At 39.7% G+C, this 20,532-nt stretch overlaps 1 protein-coding gene across 11 annotated transcripts in view; it reads left to right on the forward strand.

Moving 5' to 3' along the window:
• The window catches only part of heph (polypyrimidine tract-binding protein 1 heph), a 365,110-nt gene that overhangs the window by 137,133 nt on the left and 207,445 nt on the right, over positions 1-20,532 (forward strand). For 8 of the 11 annotated variants that reach the window (XM_067358872.1, XM_067358873.1, XM_067358871.1 and 5 more), the window contains one exon: positions 3,572-3,727. The exons of 2 other annotated variants lie outside the window; for them this stretch is intronic. In XM_067358872.1, the coding sequence (XP_067214973.1) occupies positions 3,572-3,727 (156 nt within the window). The remainder of the gene's footprint in view (positions 1-3,571; positions 3,728-20,532) is intronic. One more of the 11 variants, XM_067358877.1, reaches the window with a different exon arrangement.

Raw genomic sequence — 20,532 nt, forward strand, 5'->3', positions numbered from 1 at the left:
ATTGTAAAATGATCTTTACCAGTTACATTGTAAGCGTTCGCAAGCGTCGAGTATTTCGTGTATTTAATTTGTGCGCTTGATGCGAGGCGGGGGGGGGGGGTGTGCTTCCGCGCGTGTACGTGTGTGTATGAACTATTTTTCAAAATTTGCTTTATCTCTCGTGGGACGGCACGCATATTTCACATATTTCCATCGGTATTCACGCCGCGAAAAAATTCAATGAGAGGTACTCCGATATGCAGCACGTTAGCCTTAACTTGGGCTCAACCGTATGATGCGTCATAACTTGACGTGTATGAAATTTTATGAATAATAATTCAACATTATACTTCGTCAATTAGAAGAATGAGGATTTGGACGATTCTAAAAAGAGTTTAGAAATATTAGACGTAAAGGGTATTTCTGATAAGATGACGGCAGTAGCATTCGAAGAGGAATCGTGCGAGTGATAAAAATAGAGATGTGAAACTTTTTGGTGTGGATTGTTTTATCGAGTAATGTACTTCGGAGACGTTAATGAGCTGAGATGCATTTGATCGGAAATTGCATTTAGAAATCCCTTTCGGGATCCGATCGTGGCGCGAGGCTCCTATTCTCTGGCCATAGCGGAAGGTCTCGGTCGTATTCCGGGATGTCCGGGCTCGCGTGGGAGGGGCGTGGAGGGCTGTTTTATGCAGGCCTTGGATTTTATGCAATGAGACTGCAATATCAAATGGCGCGAGAAGCGCGCGCAAGAGAGCGGAGTGCCGCTGAATAAAATATCTGGGGCCGTTGAGAAAAAAGCACGAGAAGGGTCGGCGCGGGGGGAGAAAAGGGATGGAAAACGGGGCGAGGAACGGCCACCAGACACATTTCGATTTCCCTATACTGGCTGTTGCACAATAGATACACGGGAAGAGAGCCGTGCGCGGGAGATCTCGTGGGTGCATTAAAGTGCGCCTCATATTCCCCGCCGATCGTTGCGGTAATTTATTACGCGCTCGATCGCCATCCGCGCCATTCGCGCTCGCCGCTGTTGTTTCCATGTTCATTGAAACGCTGCCTTGCTATCGCCGTCGTCTGCGTTTAACCCTTCCAGTATTCCGAGTCTTTGTTCGTTCGAAGAAAAATCTGAATATTTCATAAGCGCGCAATAGTAACAGATACTTATTGTTAGTGATTTTTTTTTTAAGAACTCGTGGGCGAACCAGAATTGTTTCTCACGCGAGATTCTTCTCGTTTTATGGGTTATTTTATTGATCCGTAATGCGCCATTTGTATAATTATTTCGAATTAACAGAGCAAAGTGGGTTTAAAAGCGCGATATGCGCTACAAATGAAATGTCATCCAATTATAATATGCCGTGAGCTTTATCCACGTAATTAATGCGAAATTTACACATAGCAATTGACAATTTCACCAACTACACCAACAATGCTCCTGTCTTTATTGTTTACGGTCACTCGATGCCGGCATTTAGCAACTCGGCCAACTTCCGTGAATGAATGTCACTTGACGTCGTCTGAGTGAGAAAATGAGATAGTGCAAAAGCCGTGGAGTGCAAAAGTAAAGCATTACGAAATAGGGATGATGCCGGCGAAAGAGAGAGTGAGCGAGCGATACTTCAGAACTTAGATTGGTGTCACGTGACTGTCGGCGATCTAAGAGTAAAAGACGAGCGAGGAATGCAGTGAAAGATAGAAGGGGTGGGGGGAGGGGCGAGAGAGATAGGAACGCTGTAACAGCACGATCCGAGGCGGCTTAACTGGCAAATCCGAGGTAAGACCCCTCGCAAAATCTCTATTTCCGCGAACGCCATGTTTCCACGGCGTTCCTCGTACGCCCATAGCCGCCGGAAGTGCTCCTTCGCCCGTCCCCGGGCTAGTCCCCCAACCGGATTCTAAAATCCGGGTGTGCCTGCGCCGCGGGTGCATGTCTTCCATGTAAATCTTAAAGGATTATGTTCATAATTGCCTGCGTCGCCGCGTAATTGAAGAGCACTTAACCGGCTCACAGCAACGTAACACCGCTTCGGGATCGAAAATCCTGCCGAAACAATTCTGCCACGTGACACTAGGGTTACATGCGACGCGCGAATGTGATGAAACCGGGCGTCTCATTGAACAGGGTGCAAGGGATGCCAATGGGATACCGTATCATTTTGCGAACGCATGTTATATTGTATTTTACTGTCATCGATATCTTATAGAAAAGCGACAAAAATTTAAACAAAAGAAAACAGTGATGACTTTTTTTATGTCAACTAAAGTTTTCAGGTACTGATACTTGATCACTATTAAGAGAAATTATTTTTAACACAAAATATTTTCGCATGTATGTACTTTTCATCGAAATATTTATTTTAGAAAAGTATTCGCAAATTAATGTAGAACACTGTGGATGATTTTCAACTTTTTCTAAATAATTGACGATATATTGAGAATCAATTGCTTAACGTTTAATTTTAACTAGAGGTTTATTGAAGTAAAATCGAAACATCTCTGCGGAATTCTAAAAAGATTAATTATCTTAAAGCTGAAATATTTACAATCGTAAACAATACTATCAAAAAATATACATACCAAACTAATAAATAATACCAATATAATTTTCTGTAAACACGTTTTAAATATTATTGAATATTTTTTGAGGTATTTTTTTGTCGATAATAATGTAATTTTATATTTTAAAGTATATTATCAGATATTTTTTAGTGAAATTATTCAAACTTTTCCTCATTCTTATCACTCAACTTTTTAATAATATTGTCATAATATAACTTCCCTAAATACATATGGTACATATATGTACGAGTATGGCTATATTTGTCGCGCATAATTTAATCGATCACTCCTTCGCTCTCGAATCTTCGATATCGAGGTAATCAATCCTGAATTCTGACAGATTCACTCGGCTTTATTAACTAATGCAATCGTAATCGCATGATCTTCGCGCAGCTCGTTGACTTTCGTGCGATCCGATCGGGATGCCCAAACTTAGTCGTGCAGTGTGCAAGCCTAACATCCTGATCCCGTCGAGCTTAATGGATTAATTTTGTAATTAGGTGGTTTGTATAATTGAAGCGCGCAGTTACACAACTATGACCGGAGACGACGCGCGAACGGGGGCTTAGGACGAAATTTTAACCGCGAGCTCTGTCGCGTATTCCGGACTATGTTCGGAAATGTCAACAGTATGTTACCGGGGTTTATGGAAAAGTTGGAATACGAAACTATTCCAGTCCTTTGTCGGAAGCCTCCGTCGGCGCTTTGTACTACCACAATCGATTGGCATTTCGGCGATTCAGTGACAAACTGACGGTTTGTGTCAGTCGGTGCGGTCGCGGCGAATATTGTCCGCGCGTAAAACTTTCGCAACTATTGTTTTAATGAATTCTGTGGTATCGCTGGCAATCGGGATATTATCTTGTTAATTATTTTTTATTTTTATATTACGTACCTTTGTAATATTTGATTTTTTTCCAACGCCATCATATTTTTTAAGATATCTTGGAAGATATCTTGATTGAAAAACACGTGTGTCCCCGAGAGAATTTTTTTTCTATTTAATGTTTCTTTTTTTGTGTTTCAGGTAGGTTTAGTAGGCAATAGAATTGATCTGTATTCGATACACCAGTGGAACATACTTGTGAAGAATTTAGACAGTATGATGATGGCAAATCTACCCCCTGTTATGCTGCCACCTATTACGGATTACGGGATGCTGACGCCCACCCTCGGAATAAAGGTGAGTCGATTTACCCTCCGGCAATCTTGGCGAAGAAACGAGTTTCCTGATGACACAAAAAATACAATCAAATCAGATACAATCCCTGGCTGTGCCCTAGTGGCACGTTTTCGCACACGCCGGTATCAACGCACGGTAAAAATTGACAAATTGCATCGAAACAGTTTTAATTTTAGTTCGCGTAAAAGCATTGTTGGGATCTCTTTCGAATCGGCATTTTATACGAATAGTTTTTGGACAGAGCGACTATCGCCGTAGGCAGTTTTAGTGATGATTGCAAACATTTTTATCTAAAAAAAAGACTATTACTTGTTCTCTTCATTTTTTTTTGCCCTCGGAAGCAATCGGGACGTTTTAGTGCCGATATAAAGCATCCCTGGCGGGTCTTTGGGGCATTGGGTATCGCTTTTCATCCCTTGGGCTTTTGCAGCCCACGGGATATACGCTATATAGGGTACTCGTGCGCGAGCACCCTACAAGCCGCGAGATATTAATTAAAATTCCGCTTGAAATACTTCCGACGAAGGATGGGCGCGGTGTATTGGTTAACCGGGGTTGTGCCGGCGCGTCTAATTTACTCAGCGATTTCCCCGCGTTCTGGAATACACAAGCAGTAACGGTCATCAACATTCCATTATGCTACCGATGTTAGCTCCACGTGAAATACTGTGCGAGTGAAAAATATAGTCAAGAATATGTTAAAGTGATAAAAATTGATTTGTCGAGAAAAAAAAGTGTTGAGATAAAATTAATTTATATAATTGTAAAAATAGAATTATACCTGTAGGAAATTTAATTATCATAAATTACATTTTACGCGGATTTATATTAATATTCATGTTAATATTTTATCACGATATTAATAACTTTTTAAAGGATAACAGGATTTTCTCTCTTTAAACGTGTAAAATAATGTATGACTCGTTTATCATTTTACTAAAGAAAGAGAAAACTGACAATATAAAGATACTTCTTTGTGAGTCTCCATGCAAAGGAATTTGATCGATTCGCTTTTACATTTTCGCTATATCAAATGATGAAAAAGTGAGCTGATTATCAGCCATGCGACATTCTTGAATTACATCGATCGTTAACGCGTATAACCGGCGATTGCAAATTTTTCGGAATTTCATTATCTTTTTTGCGTTATTTCGACGTATAATTTCTGTCACGTTGTACCATTGCCAGCTACTTGTGGAGAATTTATGTTGTTACGCAAAATTTCGATTCATAAAAATATTTTTTTTTGTTATACTTTGCCATTATTGAACGCTAATACGATTCGCGCAAATGTTGTCATTCTTATCTCTCAGGAGGTTATTCATTTAAATGAAAAACGATGAATGAAAGAATCCGTGTGTGTGATTGGAGTGCGACGAATTCGAGTTATCGCGTATACAAGACAGAATAAGAATTTGTCTCGAGTGCAGCCGCTACGGGAAATTGCGAAAGGTGAGATCTCATTACGTCAGGTAGTTATGTAACATACCTTTGTCGTTGTAAAAAGGCACGTTCTGTTTCCCTTACGAGTGTAAGAAGGATCTTTTCAAGCGGTTCGACGAAGCGTGCTTTCAATGACAGGTAGTTAGCGATTGAGAGGATCCGGATACTCTTCGCGTTATTCTCAGTTCTTTCTCTTCGTCGGCCGAGCCATTGTGTTTTCCGCGATATCGTATTTCCGCGGCTATATTCTCACTTTAATTAAACTATTTTCAGGCGAAAGATAACCGAGTAGAATATAAAGTTACTTCACTCATAAGTTTGGCATAAATATTATTATATTTCCATCATTGTAAAAGTTGAGAGCGCTTGATGTTAACTGAAAATAATATTTCATTATTTTTGGGTTTTGTCGTTTTCATTATTCTTTACGAAGGATTTTATACATATTGCCATTCTTATTTTTCTCATTCATACATGTGCAACCGTGTATTGTTTGTATATAAAATACGCCGGACTTTAACATTGAACGCATTTTATTTGTAGCTCGTTAGCTGAGAAAAATAGAAATAGTTGTGAAACACACTGTATGGGGCTCTAAGCGTCCGATGCAGAGAAGTTCATCGGCTCGTCGCGGAAAGTATGCAACGCGCAGATTTCGCGTCGGGAAAGGGAAAGAAAAGAGGGCGTTTTCAGGCTGCCGGCAAAGGGTGTACGAAACCGCTTCTATAGAAGCGCCGCGAACAAAAAGCTGAATAACATTAACTTGCTTAATGTATTCCCTTAATTTTAATACACAATGCCCGTCGGTACGAGACCCCGAGCTGTGTTCTCGCAGCTAACCTCCGGCGCAGATTCTTATTCGCGTTAACCCTCCACGCCCTAATCTTTTTGTCTGATTAATATTTATATTATATTAACATCAGTCTCGTTTTTTATTAAATAGAGAGCAATATAATGGTATTTATCATAGCTGCTGAAATATGGGATTAAAATCACAAAGAACATTCTAAACTTTAGAGGGAAAACGAAAATAATGTTTGCAAAATTTTAGAATTTAAACAGATATTTTGCAATAATTTATTTCGTATAATGTTACTTTTAAACGATGGAAATATTATATATGCACAATAATTATGATATTAATAAACGTATTCCAGTGTTATTGCAAATGTAGTAAAGCTTGCACGATTCTCAGCACATTGCACAGTAGTTACTGCCCTGTTGTCTGTTGTTTTCCCTGTCATCGCTGTTTGAAGCAGCACTTACGGACGGGCCCGCGGGATCCCGCTTGATGTTTCGCGCAGCGAAGATTACGCTGGGGATCGATTTTCCCCGCGTTACTTTGATCAATTTCACGATCGTTCGTCCGGAAGGACTTTTCATACACCGGCAGCGTTCTCTCGCCCAAAGGGCGCGTTGCTTCACAAAGCACCCTTTCAGCGAATGCAGCAAGCCGGACCGAAGCGGTGGAGCCGAGTCGTGCCACGCCACGCCGCGCTGTTCTCTCGCTAGCTTCATATATTTTCTTTGCGTTAATCGCGTCCAGGTCGGTTGATTCTGCACACATCGGGAGCGTGCTCTAACTCCCGAGGCTCTCTGACGTCATTCGTATTATTTCCACCTGTACCCCGTGCGCCGCATCGCTCACCTGTCAGACGCACGCATCGCGCGAGAACGAGCGAGCGCGCAGGTATCAAATTCGGAACGATTTGATTGTTGCGGGGAGTGGCAAATTAAATTCTATCGCAAATCGACGCGAGCGAGTCCGATGAGCTTCGTTCCGTTTGTCGCTGCAGCTCACCGTGTTTATTAATATATGTTGCTTGACGTTTATTTCGTGTCAAAAGAAGTGTTGATCAATTGATTAATGAACAAAACGACGAGTAAATCGATGTCGTAATAAATTTGCTAAATTTTCGAAATTTTTTCGCCAATTTTGTATTCTCTAATTAATTTTTATTTGTCGCTTCACTTCCAATATTTTGTTCGAGTTTTCACTTTGTGCACTCGAATTGAATAAATTTCCTCGTTTGTAATATTCCCACCGTATTCTACGCATGCACACCAGTTTAATGCGATATTATCTTATGACGTTTTCTTATCGGCAAAGTGCCCTTATAGACTCGCGATTGCTCACTTAATCGTTCGTGCATGTACATAAGCTTATTGTACACGACTGCGCGACAAAACGAAGAGGATGGGAATGCGCTTGAATATCCCGGCACCCCGTCGATGACCTCGTCTCTTCGTTTGCATACGCAAACAGAGGAATTAGGGCCGGACACGTCGCGTTGCATGCTCGATCTGGGGGTCCTTTGCCCCCGGGAGCGCGTTATTGTCGTCTCGAGCAGGTTATTGTCGTCGAAACACGTCGGAACAATCGACAATATTGTTCGAAATTCGACGAGTCCTCTGGGCCTTGGCGAGGACGATGATGAATGTCACGTTTGTCACTTCTTTCATCTCTATTTCTTGTAATCGCGTGAAATATTGGATTTCAGTACATTTCTAATTCCTACAAACTACTACATTTTCTTAGTTTTGTTCTCCCCTTTTTTGGCTTTGCAAGTGCTGATTTGTAATACTTTTTAATAAATTTTTGATAATATAATAAAATACTTTCTGTTGAAGTAAAAAGGACTTTTAACAATACCACAATTCTTAATTTTTTCATAAAAAAAAATGATTGAACAAGCTGTTCGATATCATCTCTTTTAGTTGTGCTACTTTTGTGAAGTGTAATGCGAAATACTTTTTATTCGTGATTTGGAAGTAGTCCGCATACTGAATGATTTACAGATTAGGAGTTGTTCGCGAAAAATTCCTTGACGCAGCGGAGGTTGATTTGAATTTTCCACGTCGGCTCGGTCCCGCTGCGTCCCTCGCCGTCGCGAGACACGTCGCATCGAATATTCCATAAATAAATCGACGTTTAATAGAAAATCGGAGAACTGCGAGGTACCTCATCGCTCACTGTCACGACGTTCCGCTACCGGCAGCTAGTATCTCAATAATATTCAGTTTATAAACTTCGAACGGATCTTTTATATTACGTTCCCAGTTTACCCTTCATTCACCTCTTTCTTCCTTATCGCAAAGTAAAGGGATTTTATTAATTCTCAGATCAATTAAAAATGTCTCTGACTTTTTCTCGTATCATTTTTAAGTAGTGTCTTCGTCACGCTAATTTATTTTGCAATTTATAAATGTTGAACAGCTAATGTTAGCTTCCCGTTTCTTTCCTTTATCTGTGATTTATCTCGATTTTCATATGTTATAATTTTGGGTAAAGTTTTGGCACAATAACAAGTCGTCAAATATTGATTGAGTTTTAATTGTGTGCGAATACAATTTATAACCAAGAACGTAATGATATACTTGCGCCGAGTGTCGATTAAATAGGCGGATCCATCACAATCGATCAAGCATTGTTCGCGTCTCAATAATTTAATGTTCATGCGACTAACGACGTATCTTAGCCCATCCATCTTTTTCCATTTTCTCCCGAATTTCGCGTGTGAAGATACAACTTTCTTATTTCGTAGAAAACTGCCTATCTTCTCCTAAACAAACGAGTTACCGAAGTAGACGGAAAACTACTAGTAATCTCTTCTCTCTAATGTAATATGAACTCGTAATAAAAAGAGCTGTACAAAATGCCGTGAGCGTTAAATTTGCACGAAATGACTACGAGCTGTCACACGTTTAATTTTCATTCTTGTTGACCGATATTATCACTTATTTCGCACGTCGCTTGACGTGACGGCGGAGTAACATTAGAATTTACCGTATCTGTAGTATCGCTATTACAAAAAATCTCCTATAAAAGCATCCGCCCGAAAACGCTGAAGCGAATAAAACGCTTAACTACCCGGAACGCGGATGGTTAAGCTCCTCGATAAACATCGTGCACAATTGTGGACGGTAAAAAGGGCTCACGTGACAGTAGGCGCAGTGAGTATAAGCGACCATTTGCCGTATCGGAATGACGATGAGAGTGAACTCGGATGGCCCCGATTCCAAGTTAGCCACGCCGTTGGCTCTTTTCCATTACCTACCGATTTTTTGTCCCGCCGGCGCTTCATCCCGCGTTTCCGCGTTTGCTTTCCGCCACTCGTGCCCACGCTCGCGGGTTCGTCTTCCCTATTTTATTAGCCCGGTTACACAGCACAGGCCCTCGAAACAATAACCATTGTTAGACTCTCTCGCGGCACTTCCAGCGCGCCGCGTTTGTAGGCCGCGCGCGCTCCGCAGCTTCGCGCTTTGTTCGCCGTTAGACGAGCGTTGGTAGTCGCGAGGAGACGGTGTGGTAGCTTGCAGATGGGTTTGCACACCCCGGCCGCCTATTTCCAACGGCCGTAACCATCGCCGCTAACTACCGTTCGCCCCCCCCCCTCCCCTCTCCCCCTCTCCGCCTTCCTCGGTTTCGATCACCTCCCGATTCTCTCTTTCTTCCCGCGCTGCAGTTTACAATGCGCGTCGTTTCGAATGCATGCAGCTTTTTAATTACATACCTGGCCGGAAGGTCGATTTACGATTTCCATGGAAATGGGATTCCCTCCGATCGATCTCCGCTCTCGCGATATTGTCTCACGCTCTATTGCGCAATTTTTGTGTTCCTCGTGCGTGTATCGGCTTTGCAGTAAAAAAGAGTCTAAGGACGCTGGAATTTTCAGCAGATGCACACACCGGCGTAACTTTTACGTCGCTTCAATTTTCCACTAAATTAAACGTTTGAATAAAAAGTGCGATAGATTGTTGCTTGCCACTAAAAAAGGTGTCGAAATTTTTGTTAAGAATTTAAATTGTATGATGGAGAAGGGGCTTGATATTGAACATTAATAAGGTGTACTAATCTCTAACTTCTTGCATTATCGCATACGACGATGCATACACACACACACACACACGCGCGCGCGCGCGCATGCGAGCGTGTTCGACTATACTTGAGTATGTATTCGTCTTTCGATAATGATAGGGCGCGAGTTTCGATCCTCGTGGAATTGCTTCGTAGCTGCTGTTTCGGCTGCAGTTCCCGAAAACACGTCTCCCTATCGGCATCGACTATCCTCCTGACCTCTCCCCGCCTTCTCGTAATTAAACTAATGGAAATCCGGCTCGATGCTTTTATGCGACTCCACGCTATATGTGCACGAATGAGCCTCAAACACCGAAACGCAATCCATTCAAGATTCTAAAACGACAAGCGAAAACCACGAAACTCCACAACTTCGGATGCATGCGGAGTGATTATGGCGATTAAATACAGTTCACGTGTTGATGTATCCCTGAAAGAATTATTATATTATATATTCGTAAAAGAACATACGCGTATTAAAGATTGTTGATTATACAAACAGTCGTATGTATTTAGCTCGATATTATTTCGAAAAGTAATTTTTCTCCGTCAGACAGATTTATTCTTCTCGACTCTTTATCTGAAATTTCTCTCGATTCTGCGAAAGTGGTTGTTGCGAAAATTTTGAGGGAAAATCAAAATTCGGAAAAAGATGCTTCGGCCTAAATCGACCCAACCTAATGCATGTTGCGGTAAATTTGGTTTGCAAATGCCGGGCGCTTTTAGGAGAGCGTGAACGAAGCCTGCCTGATAATAACGATAACGGAAGTGAGATAGCCGTCGCATGTATTGCATTACATGTAATGAAAACAGCTATCGCATTACACATAATTACGCATAATTACGATGTTATTTCATTATATGCGAAATAATTTGCGAAAGTTTGCGAACGTGCGGAGTAATTGGGGGATGAGCTGCGTTACGTAAATGAACCGAGGATAATTGCGCGTCATTGTTCATTATTTTTTATCAAAAGCCAGAGAGCGGCATCGTTATCGTTCCCTTTGTGAAAACATTTTATTGTTTTTAATTAACGCCGCGAGAAAGGCGCGATGTAAAAATCGCGTGCGTCCCGCGCGGCCGCCCGCTGTCCGCGGATCGCCATTAACTCGATACCGGGTATCAATTAATTTTAATTATCGTTAACAAAGTGCCGAAAAGATGTAACGTGACACTGGCGCGCGACCGTTAAAAATTAATGACGTTCGTCAAAATGGAACGCCAGGATAAACATGCGTCAGTCGATCTCAAAAACTCGAGAGTCAATTAATTGCTCTGATGGGCGCGATGACGTCGCATAAACGTCACATTTGTTCTGCACTTGTTGTTTTATATAACCGCGGTTTCGCGTTAAAATCAACTGTGCTGAACTATCACCATTTACTCGCTCGTTATTTCAGGCTCCTTTCCGTTCTCGAATCACATAAATATATATCGCGAAATCGGCTCTTTCTCTCTCTCTCTCTCTCTTCCCCCCTCCCTCCTTCCTCCCTTTCTCTCTTCTTTTATCCATCATGATAATTTTGATGCTATCTTTATAGCTGATGCGGTGGTTACTTGCTCTCAATCTGCGAGCTTCATTTTTTCGTCGATACCGTCGACTTTAAGCTACTGCTGAGGATCGGATTACCGTGAATAAATGTCGCTCGACGGAGCGATTGCAGGGGGATCGCTTTGAAAGGGAAAGCATGGGACGGTTACGATGAAAAATTAATGTCCATCGCGCTGGAAATTTTGGGAATTGACGGATTGTATGCGCGCGGGAGGTCGATAAAGGGACGCTCGATGAGGGCGAAAAATGGGTTTTTTCTTTTTTATGATCTTCGCTCCTACAATCGTGAAGATCAACGTTGTTGCTTATATGAAATCCCATGTTACTGACAATGAGTCGTGAAAAGTTTTATCACTGTATAAGTTATCTTTTCTTTTTATGTAACAAAAGTTTTTTTTTGCGCATCCATTAACGAATAATTATGCAAAATTGATAGTGATAGATTTTTTTAAATATGCGTACGATAAATGGTAGATGTTTATTTAGCGCGCAATATAAATTCGAAAAATACATTGCCATCAGTTCTCTTTACGAACGTGTCGTAACTAGTGACAGAATAATTTAATACCTAATATATCTATTACATTGAACGTCGCGGATTTTTGCTAAATTATTTGTTATTAGAGTCAAAGCTGAATTAAGAAAAATGACATTTGTACATGACGTTGAACCATTAGTAATATTTGTGATTAATACTTTTATATATGAAGAAAAACAACTTAATTTTATAAACTTTGGTTGATAGTATTTACAGTAAAAAATTATGATGTTCATGATTTTTGTTAGTCATTTTGTACATATTTCGGCCATTAAGTCATTTTAAATCCATTTTAAATCCATAAGCAGAAAATGTTCCGCTGAGATGCATTAAATGACGCGTTTTGCCGCGACTCGCGTTTTCCACACAAATAACGCTTCTTTTCCAACTAGCAACACTCTTTTATTTCTTAACACATCACTCGCGCATTTAGTTTGACAGCTCTTCAGCAGTTGATTTGCAAAAGTTTCCGCATGAGAGATAAAAACAGAACGGCGCAATCAGCAGCGTAAACGGGATTTTTAGATTGCCGATAGAAACAGGAGGTTGATGCGTAAGCATAGTTGGAAATTTGTTTCCAAGTGTAAGGAAGGCGGGGAGAAATAAAACTCGTCTCGCACAATATCTGATATTTACAGACGGTAAGTTTCCGCGGGAGCTTTTAAGAACGTCTAAGAGTCCGATAATTTATTCCGATAGGAATCGATAATTTATTCGTTGGAGAGTTTACGGGTCGGTTCGCGTTAGTTCTTGGCTTCAACTGTGGCTTTAACGCGTTTATAATCCGTGCTTTAATTATGTTCTTATTTACGTTATCTGTACAACAATTTTTAATTGAACATCTTTTAACATTCAGCAGTTTTAATCGAAACATTTATTATATTAAAGATTTTTTTTTTTGGATTATTTATAAAAACAATCAAATTTACACAATTTACAAGAGAAGATAAAACATTTTATATTTTTATTAATTATTTACATGTTTATTTATGAAGAATCTATTTACGCGGATATAATAATTGTATCAAATTTACAGTTTTGTTATTATTATTATTATTACCATAATATATCTTTTTGTACATTAATGTTTTTATTAAAATTTTATATAGTATTATAACTCCATTTATATCCAATAACGAAAATGATGACGTGCAAAATGAATAATGGAAAATATAATTAATAGAATCTAGAATACTTTTTGACCAATAAATATTGATCAATTTTGAAGCGAGCATATTAAATAAAATCAATATAATTCAAAATTAATAAATATAATTAAAACTATTTATATTATTTAATTTAAAGAGATAAAATTAAAATTTTATTGACAAAATATATCGCAATGTACATGAGAGAATGTTCACATTTAATCGCTCTCTATTATAATTATTTTAATATTCGATGGCACGGACAAGCTATTGCTCACCATTTATGTAAAGAGCCGAGTAAGAAACTGAGAAGTAAATCAAATTTTAATTACATCAACGCCGCGGTGCATCCAATTAATCTCGGCTCCTAGCTCGGGAGAAAAGTTTCATACATGAGAAGTAATGAAAGTCCTTCTCTCGACACCCTCTCTATCGTCCGCAGCTTTTACGATGCAATCTGGAAAGCGCATACCTTTTCAAGTCCTAGGAAACGGTTCATTGTACGTGTAATCGTCTTTCACATTTGATATATGTATCTACTCGTCCCGAGCGCGCTCGCGTCGAATTGCGAATTCTAAGTATCCGACTTTTTCGTTCGACTATTGTCTCCGCTCGCGCACTCGGGACAAGTGGCGATAAACAGGTATTGAGAGTTTCGTCATAGACAATAGGGTTGTTATGCAACTAACCCCCCCGGGCTCTACCGCTTCTCGCCGAAAATCAATTGGGCAAGAACGAAGAGATGACGCGATACGCGGTATCGCTTATAATGTCGCTTCGACCGTCCGCAATCTCTTCGGTCGACGCGAGCTTCACGGAGAGCTTAACTTGATTGTAATGAGAATTCTTCGTGATGCAAAACAAGTGTTTCAAATAGTTGAAGTGGAAGTATTGTATTTTGAAATATATTTTTAAAACTTTTTTTTAACTTTTCTGGCTCAGCTCTCTCGAAACCTCGTACTCGTTAATGAGAAAATTTATTCTATTTATTAACGAGCAATAAAAGTGGAAGCGGGCTCGGCGCGGCGCGGTCTTCCGATAAACGGTTCTGCCACAATCCTGGAAAATAGCGAAATCGGGGTATCCGTGCTAGTAGCAAATGGAAAATTGAGCCCTCGTACAATTTTAGTGCGGCACGTGTCGGATCTGAAAACGCATATTGCTCCGACGTGCGGCTATCTTCCGTCATATCATATAATGCTCCTTTTCGAACGCTCGTATTTCCGAAGATGGTAAAGTCTATAACTATAGAGAGCTATAAGAGACTAGCTAAGTCTCTATAAGCGTGCGATGCACGATGTACATACGTACAGTCTTATCGTCACAATGTATAACAAATGTGGCAAAAACAATGAGAGCGTACTATGAAAGTACGATTTACAGTTTGAAAAAACTCTTACATTTATTATTATTATTTAAGTGTTCTAAAATCAAGATAAAATTGCAATTATGAGCTGCACAAGTTTTATTTCTTTTACACTACTTCGAAGAGACTTTTGATTTTCAAAGATAAGTCTTTCAATAATTTAATCTCACAAGTTGCTATACATATATATATATATATATATATATATATATATATATATATATGTAATTCCTTTCGATATTAATATACTGAAGATGAACTTTAATTTGATTTCTGATACTGTCGGGAGGAAAAGTTAGAAAAGCAGTTATAGATCGATGACACCTAGAGATCAGGAGAGTAGGATTATAAATATATATATATATATATAAAGAGAAGCCGCACAAGTTACCTTACGTACTCTGCTCTCTCCTCACGCTTCCCTACGGAGCTTCTCGCCCTCTCTTTAATTCAGTTTGCGCGAAACAAACAGTTCGCTCAGCCGGCGTATAATTGTCCGTAATTCGATCCTCTAACGCAGTTTAAACGCAAAAACTCGCGCGTGGCGCCGCCTCTGCTGGGTTGTGTGCGGGTCCGAGCTGCGCGCTCGTGTGTTTAATTGAGTGTGCTAATTAAGGGTGCGATTGAACCGTACGTGCGACCCCCAAGCCCGTGTGTGCCCATCTCGGAGCGTGCATCCATTCGCACTCTGGACGCTCCTGCTTCTCTCTCTTTCTCTCTCTCTCTCTCTCTCTTTCTATGTTTCTGCATCTGTATATACCTATGCGTGTGTTTATGTATACGCCTCTGGGTGGTCGAGTGTTGTGCCCGTGCTCGTCCACGTGGGTGGCTGCGCTAGTCCGATCGAAAAGGAAAAACGAAAATACAAGTACTTGGTGAGGTTTGCCGAATGTTTTCTTTTTTTTTTTTTTTGGTCCTCTTTTTTTCAAAAACATTTTGCGTTTGACGTAACAACGTATGACGACTGTATTTCGCCGCGAAACAAAAGTTTATACAACACTTTTACGCACAAAGTCAGATTTACACAAAATTCTTTTATTTTTTGGATGCATTACAAGTTATTTTTGATCACGTTTTATAGCTTTGTGATTGAACTTATGTGCTTGTGGTAACTGCTGGAGGATGTATATAGATTGTCTAAATAAAACAGACTGTGGATGCAGTGATGTTGATATTAAAACAACGCGATAAAAAAATGTTAGTTTGTGTTTTATTTACGATTTGTATATTTATCGAATTACGTAACGATATGAATATTTGATTATTGTCGTAGATTTAACAGTTAAATAGCATAAAGGTGCAACGTATTAGTACATTAAATAATAAAGCGAAAATAAAGTTATTTAATCGACATATACATTATATGTTTAATTATTATATACACGTGAGGTAACATCAAGCATGACTTACATATTGCAGTTGCATTTAAAACTATGCTATACATTATTTTTAAATCTATTCTCTTAATGATATTAAAATAAAACAAATTAAATTGCCTTACCGGCGCGATACGCAACAGCAGACTTGTTCACAAGTTGATCTGTAACAACATAATGATAATTGACATACAAAGTACATGCAAATTATAGCAACATTATTCGAAATAATTATTTATTATTTATATATTTGAAAAATAATTATTACGCACATTAAATTTTGTTCTTCTCTCTGTCTCATTATCTCTTTCCATTTTATGCAAATATCTAATAAAAGAATTATATATTTATCGAAAAATATTCCAGTTTGTCTGGAACATCCTGTATACGTATTCGAAAATGTTCTCAATTTACACAATTGCAATCTCAATTTACACTTCTCAATTCGCAGTGTGTGATTTTTTACAATTTTTACTTTAAATGTATATCATATAATCTCTTACGCACAAATGCAATTGTATATGTGATAATAACGAGCTTTGCAATATAATGTCCAATTAATAATATCGATTAAATATTATTAAGTTTAGTCTGCTTGTTACATATAATAAATATTATTTAATACATCATTAAATGAATGCAGTTGCGCATTTAATTATCAATAAATAACATCCACTATAATGGCGTTACTCATTTTTTAGTCTTTGCAACTCTTTATTTTTTTACTTTGGCTTGATGTACCTTTATAGCTTAAGGTTGTTGAAACGGATAAAGAGAATCTTTTGAGACGCTATATGTTTAATGAGAGCGCCTTTTTAGAAGATCACTAATTTCTCTGTGCAATCAAAAATACGAATCATCATTAATTTAAGTACTTTAATACATTAAAGCTATTTCCATTCGAGCATTCGTACATTTATCTTCCAAGAAAAATTCTATTTTTACGTTGCCTACAATCGACAATGAAAATAGCAATTTGATTCGTTCTTCTTATATTTCTTTAGATACTTGTTCAATCAATTTGCATTATGCCCGCAACGCTACGGCATCTCTTATTTGTGATCGGGTTACGTTCGTGCTTACCTGCGCTTACATGTGTGCCACGTGCATGGGATTACGATGCAATAACGTAAGAAACGTCAGAACTCGGGCGGGCGCAGGAAAAATGGCACAATAAAGATCGCGTATAAAATATCAGAGTAAACGGGGCCCCTTCTGAGTGCATTATCGTTGTTATCATTTTTATGACAACACAAAGCAGCGCGAATCTCTGTGTTCCATTCTACGCTTGGCGGAGCACAGGAGTGCGCCGCCGTGAGATTAAAGGGAAGAGAATGCGCTTCGTGCATTAGAGGTAAATGAGAATGCGCGAAAACTAAGAAGCCCGGTGGGGAAGTCGAACGCCAGTCGAAGGAATTACGCCAATTTGGAGCTAAATACGGAATTCGTGAACCTTAGGTCGGACTTCTCGCTCGATTAATCAAAGTCAGTCGGCTGCTTAGAGCCGGAAGTCGCTGCTTCGTTCATTTACAAATTACGTTCGCTATTTTACATTGATCCACGCTTAAACGTTTCGCTTAATGCGACTAATCTATCTCAAAAGTCTGCAATGGCTTTTTCATTTTCGCGAGAGAAGCATTGCTGTCTCAACAAGCAGCTTCAACCCTTTGACGCGCATCGTGCAATATTCACCTTTTAAGTTCACAAATTTATATATAATATCATTCGGTGCAGTATAATCTCACGCTTTGCAACGCGTAGAACATTATATTTCGCAAGATATATATTTATAAGCCTTCTTCCGCTGAAAAATCACTCAAGCGCTTTTGGAATTCAACAGATTTCTCTCGAGACACCCACCATTATCTCGTGTCATATTATTTCATTCTTACAGCTGATTCGCATCATGTGCTTCCTCTCCGACAGATCTAAACTCGAACGAAGTATGTGCGTACAACTGAGAGCATCTGTCGACCGTGCAGAGGCGTGCGCGCTCACGCGAGTGAACGCGTTACTCTCTGAGAGTTGCCCCCGTAAATGTGTCTTCCAGACGAAGGAACTGCAGCTGTAGAATGTCCCTTGAAAATAAACATCTGGGAAACATGTATCGTTTGCTAAATATCGTCGAAATGATAATTCTATTCACGTCCGCAAATTTCTCATGGATTTTAATCCTGGAAAGTAAATTTAGGGAAAGATAAAGAATTACATTAACCTGTAAAGTTAAGACTTGCCGAACTTGTGTTTAACGTGAAAGCAATGTCGGTGCCTTTGATACTTTAAGGAAGTTTAGTCGAGTTTTAATATACTTAAACAATAATAATCGGGAATTAATTGGCGTTCAAAGAGCGAACTCTCAATTTTTAATCTTAAATCGCGCGCAACAGTTACATGAATTTTACATTTTATTTCTCTGATTAATTTTAATCGGCTTTTATTAGAGAAAGACTTTGTAAACGATGGTTTATTTCGGCAATATTTGTCAAAGAACCGCCCTGATTCACGCAAGACGTCGAGCAAATCGCCGTTTCGACACTCTTGTCTGATCCTATTATATCTTTTTCACTTAGCGAATTTAATAAACTTAGTGTTTATTGGATTTGAAGGTTGCGCGAGGGTCAGTTCATCCATGCCGCTATTCCGTTTTTATTTCACCTCTTGTAACACAGCTTTCCTCTTTGGTCTACTCGCCCTTCTCGGCTTCGCGCCATTAAGCCAAGAATTTTTATGGAACACGCTAAGAATTCGCCCGGATAGACCTGGAATAGACCGAAGCTAAGAGTGGCCGCCTTTTTATCGGAATAATATTTGAGGCCGACGGCGAGCTTGAAAATCGAACAAAAATTTGTTTCCTCCCCGAGACGCATCGCCGTGACGCTCGCACGGCCTTCAATTTCGTACTTGACGGGTCGTTCAGTCGCGAATTCTGTGCATTCTTTCCGCGATGATAGCTTTATAGAGAAAAAATGCATTTTACTGGGCCGCGTTTTATTGGGCCATTGTTGCGATTCACAATGAAAGTGGAATTCGGTACGTTTTCCTTTTTAAGGGGCACGGCTACGCATATTGCATTGGATTCGTAAATATTGCCGGTTACTTTATCGGCCACGCCTTTGAAAATTATCAGTTACGTGAAATAAAAAAAAAAGGTACGCCTACTCGCTCCTCGTGTCCGCGATATTGTTATCTCGTAACCTTGTCACTCGCGACGAGGGACGAAATGGCGTTACGTCATGCGTTATCGTGTGCCTTCGTGCGATTGGTAGCTATTATTGCTTTAGTCGCACGTTTCAAAGATTAGGTGAGCTTTTTGTTTGCCGTAGAAAGAGATGATTTAAAAATTGTATCATTTAAATCATGAGAATAATTAATTAACGAATGAAACTATGATATAAAGAATTCAATTTAACTCAATGAGTGTACAAACATGCGTTATCCGGTAGATAAATTGAAATCTTCGCCGTTTCTTAATCTGTCGTGAAATTAAAGCAAACTTTGGAGGCTTGCGATTGATCAGAATCGCGCGGCGCAGGGATTGTTTGATGATAATCTATCAGTAATTTAAAGGTGGCTTCTCACACCGTCGCTCCTCATGTTTGTTATGTAATGATGATTTTCGTTTTGCATCTTGATGCAATTGTCAGCAAGGAGCGGACTACGTACACTCAGGTATGTATGCTAGTATCGAGATATATATATATATATATATATATATATATATATATATATATATATATATATATATCTATATGTTTGTATGTGTGTGTGTGTTTGTATCTCGGTCTCTCGAACGAGATCTTAATCGAGAGCTACGGCTCGTTGCGTCGGGAGTAAACTCGAAGATGTCGAAACTAGACGGCGAAGATCGCGGGGAGTCGGGAGCCGGAGCAATTCGCGGCAATGATTTATTTACTCGGGTGGGTAGGGTAATGAACTAATGGAAACTTGTTAATCCGGAAACGCTCCTCGTTCTTGCGATAGCGCGTTTGCTTACGACCGGTAAAAGTTGGCGTGTCGCGATCGAACGGCGCGCGTCTGTGTTTTCTCGATTAAACCCTTTCCTTCGATTTATTCCGCTAACTTCGAGTTCCGTGCGATAAGAATAGTCGTGAAAATTGCACGCGTTGTAACTGTGATTATACGAGTATAGAGTGAAACGTTTAAATGCCAGTCTCGGACGATTGTTGTCGATAGAGTAACATCAATAAGAGGGATAATTGCAGACAGGGCGCAACGGGGGCGACACGTGGCGACGAAATCGGTATCGTTAATACCTAGCTGTTTGGTCAACAAAAGATACACGGGAAATGTTTTTCGTTGCTTTAGTCGTGCAAACAAGCTTTTTCTCGTCTCCGCCGTTGCGGACTTTGTTGGCCGTGTCGGGATTCTATTTGCCCGTCGGCTACAAATCACCCGAGTTTTCGATCCTTGCTAATCCTTCGGTTCCGAGGGTTGAGGTATCGACGAAAGGGATTTCCGTCTCCAGACTGGACTGCCCTGAGCTTTCACTTCTTGTTGTGGATC

Source organism: Linepithema humile, chromosome 7, assembly GCF_040581485.1.
Source record: "Linepithema humile isolate Giens D197 chromosome 7, Lhum_UNIL_v1.0, whole genome shotgun sequence".
NCBI classification, from domain to species: domain Eukaryota; kingdom Metazoa; phylum Arthropoda; class Insecta; order Hymenoptera; family Formicidae; genus Linepithema; species Linepithema humile.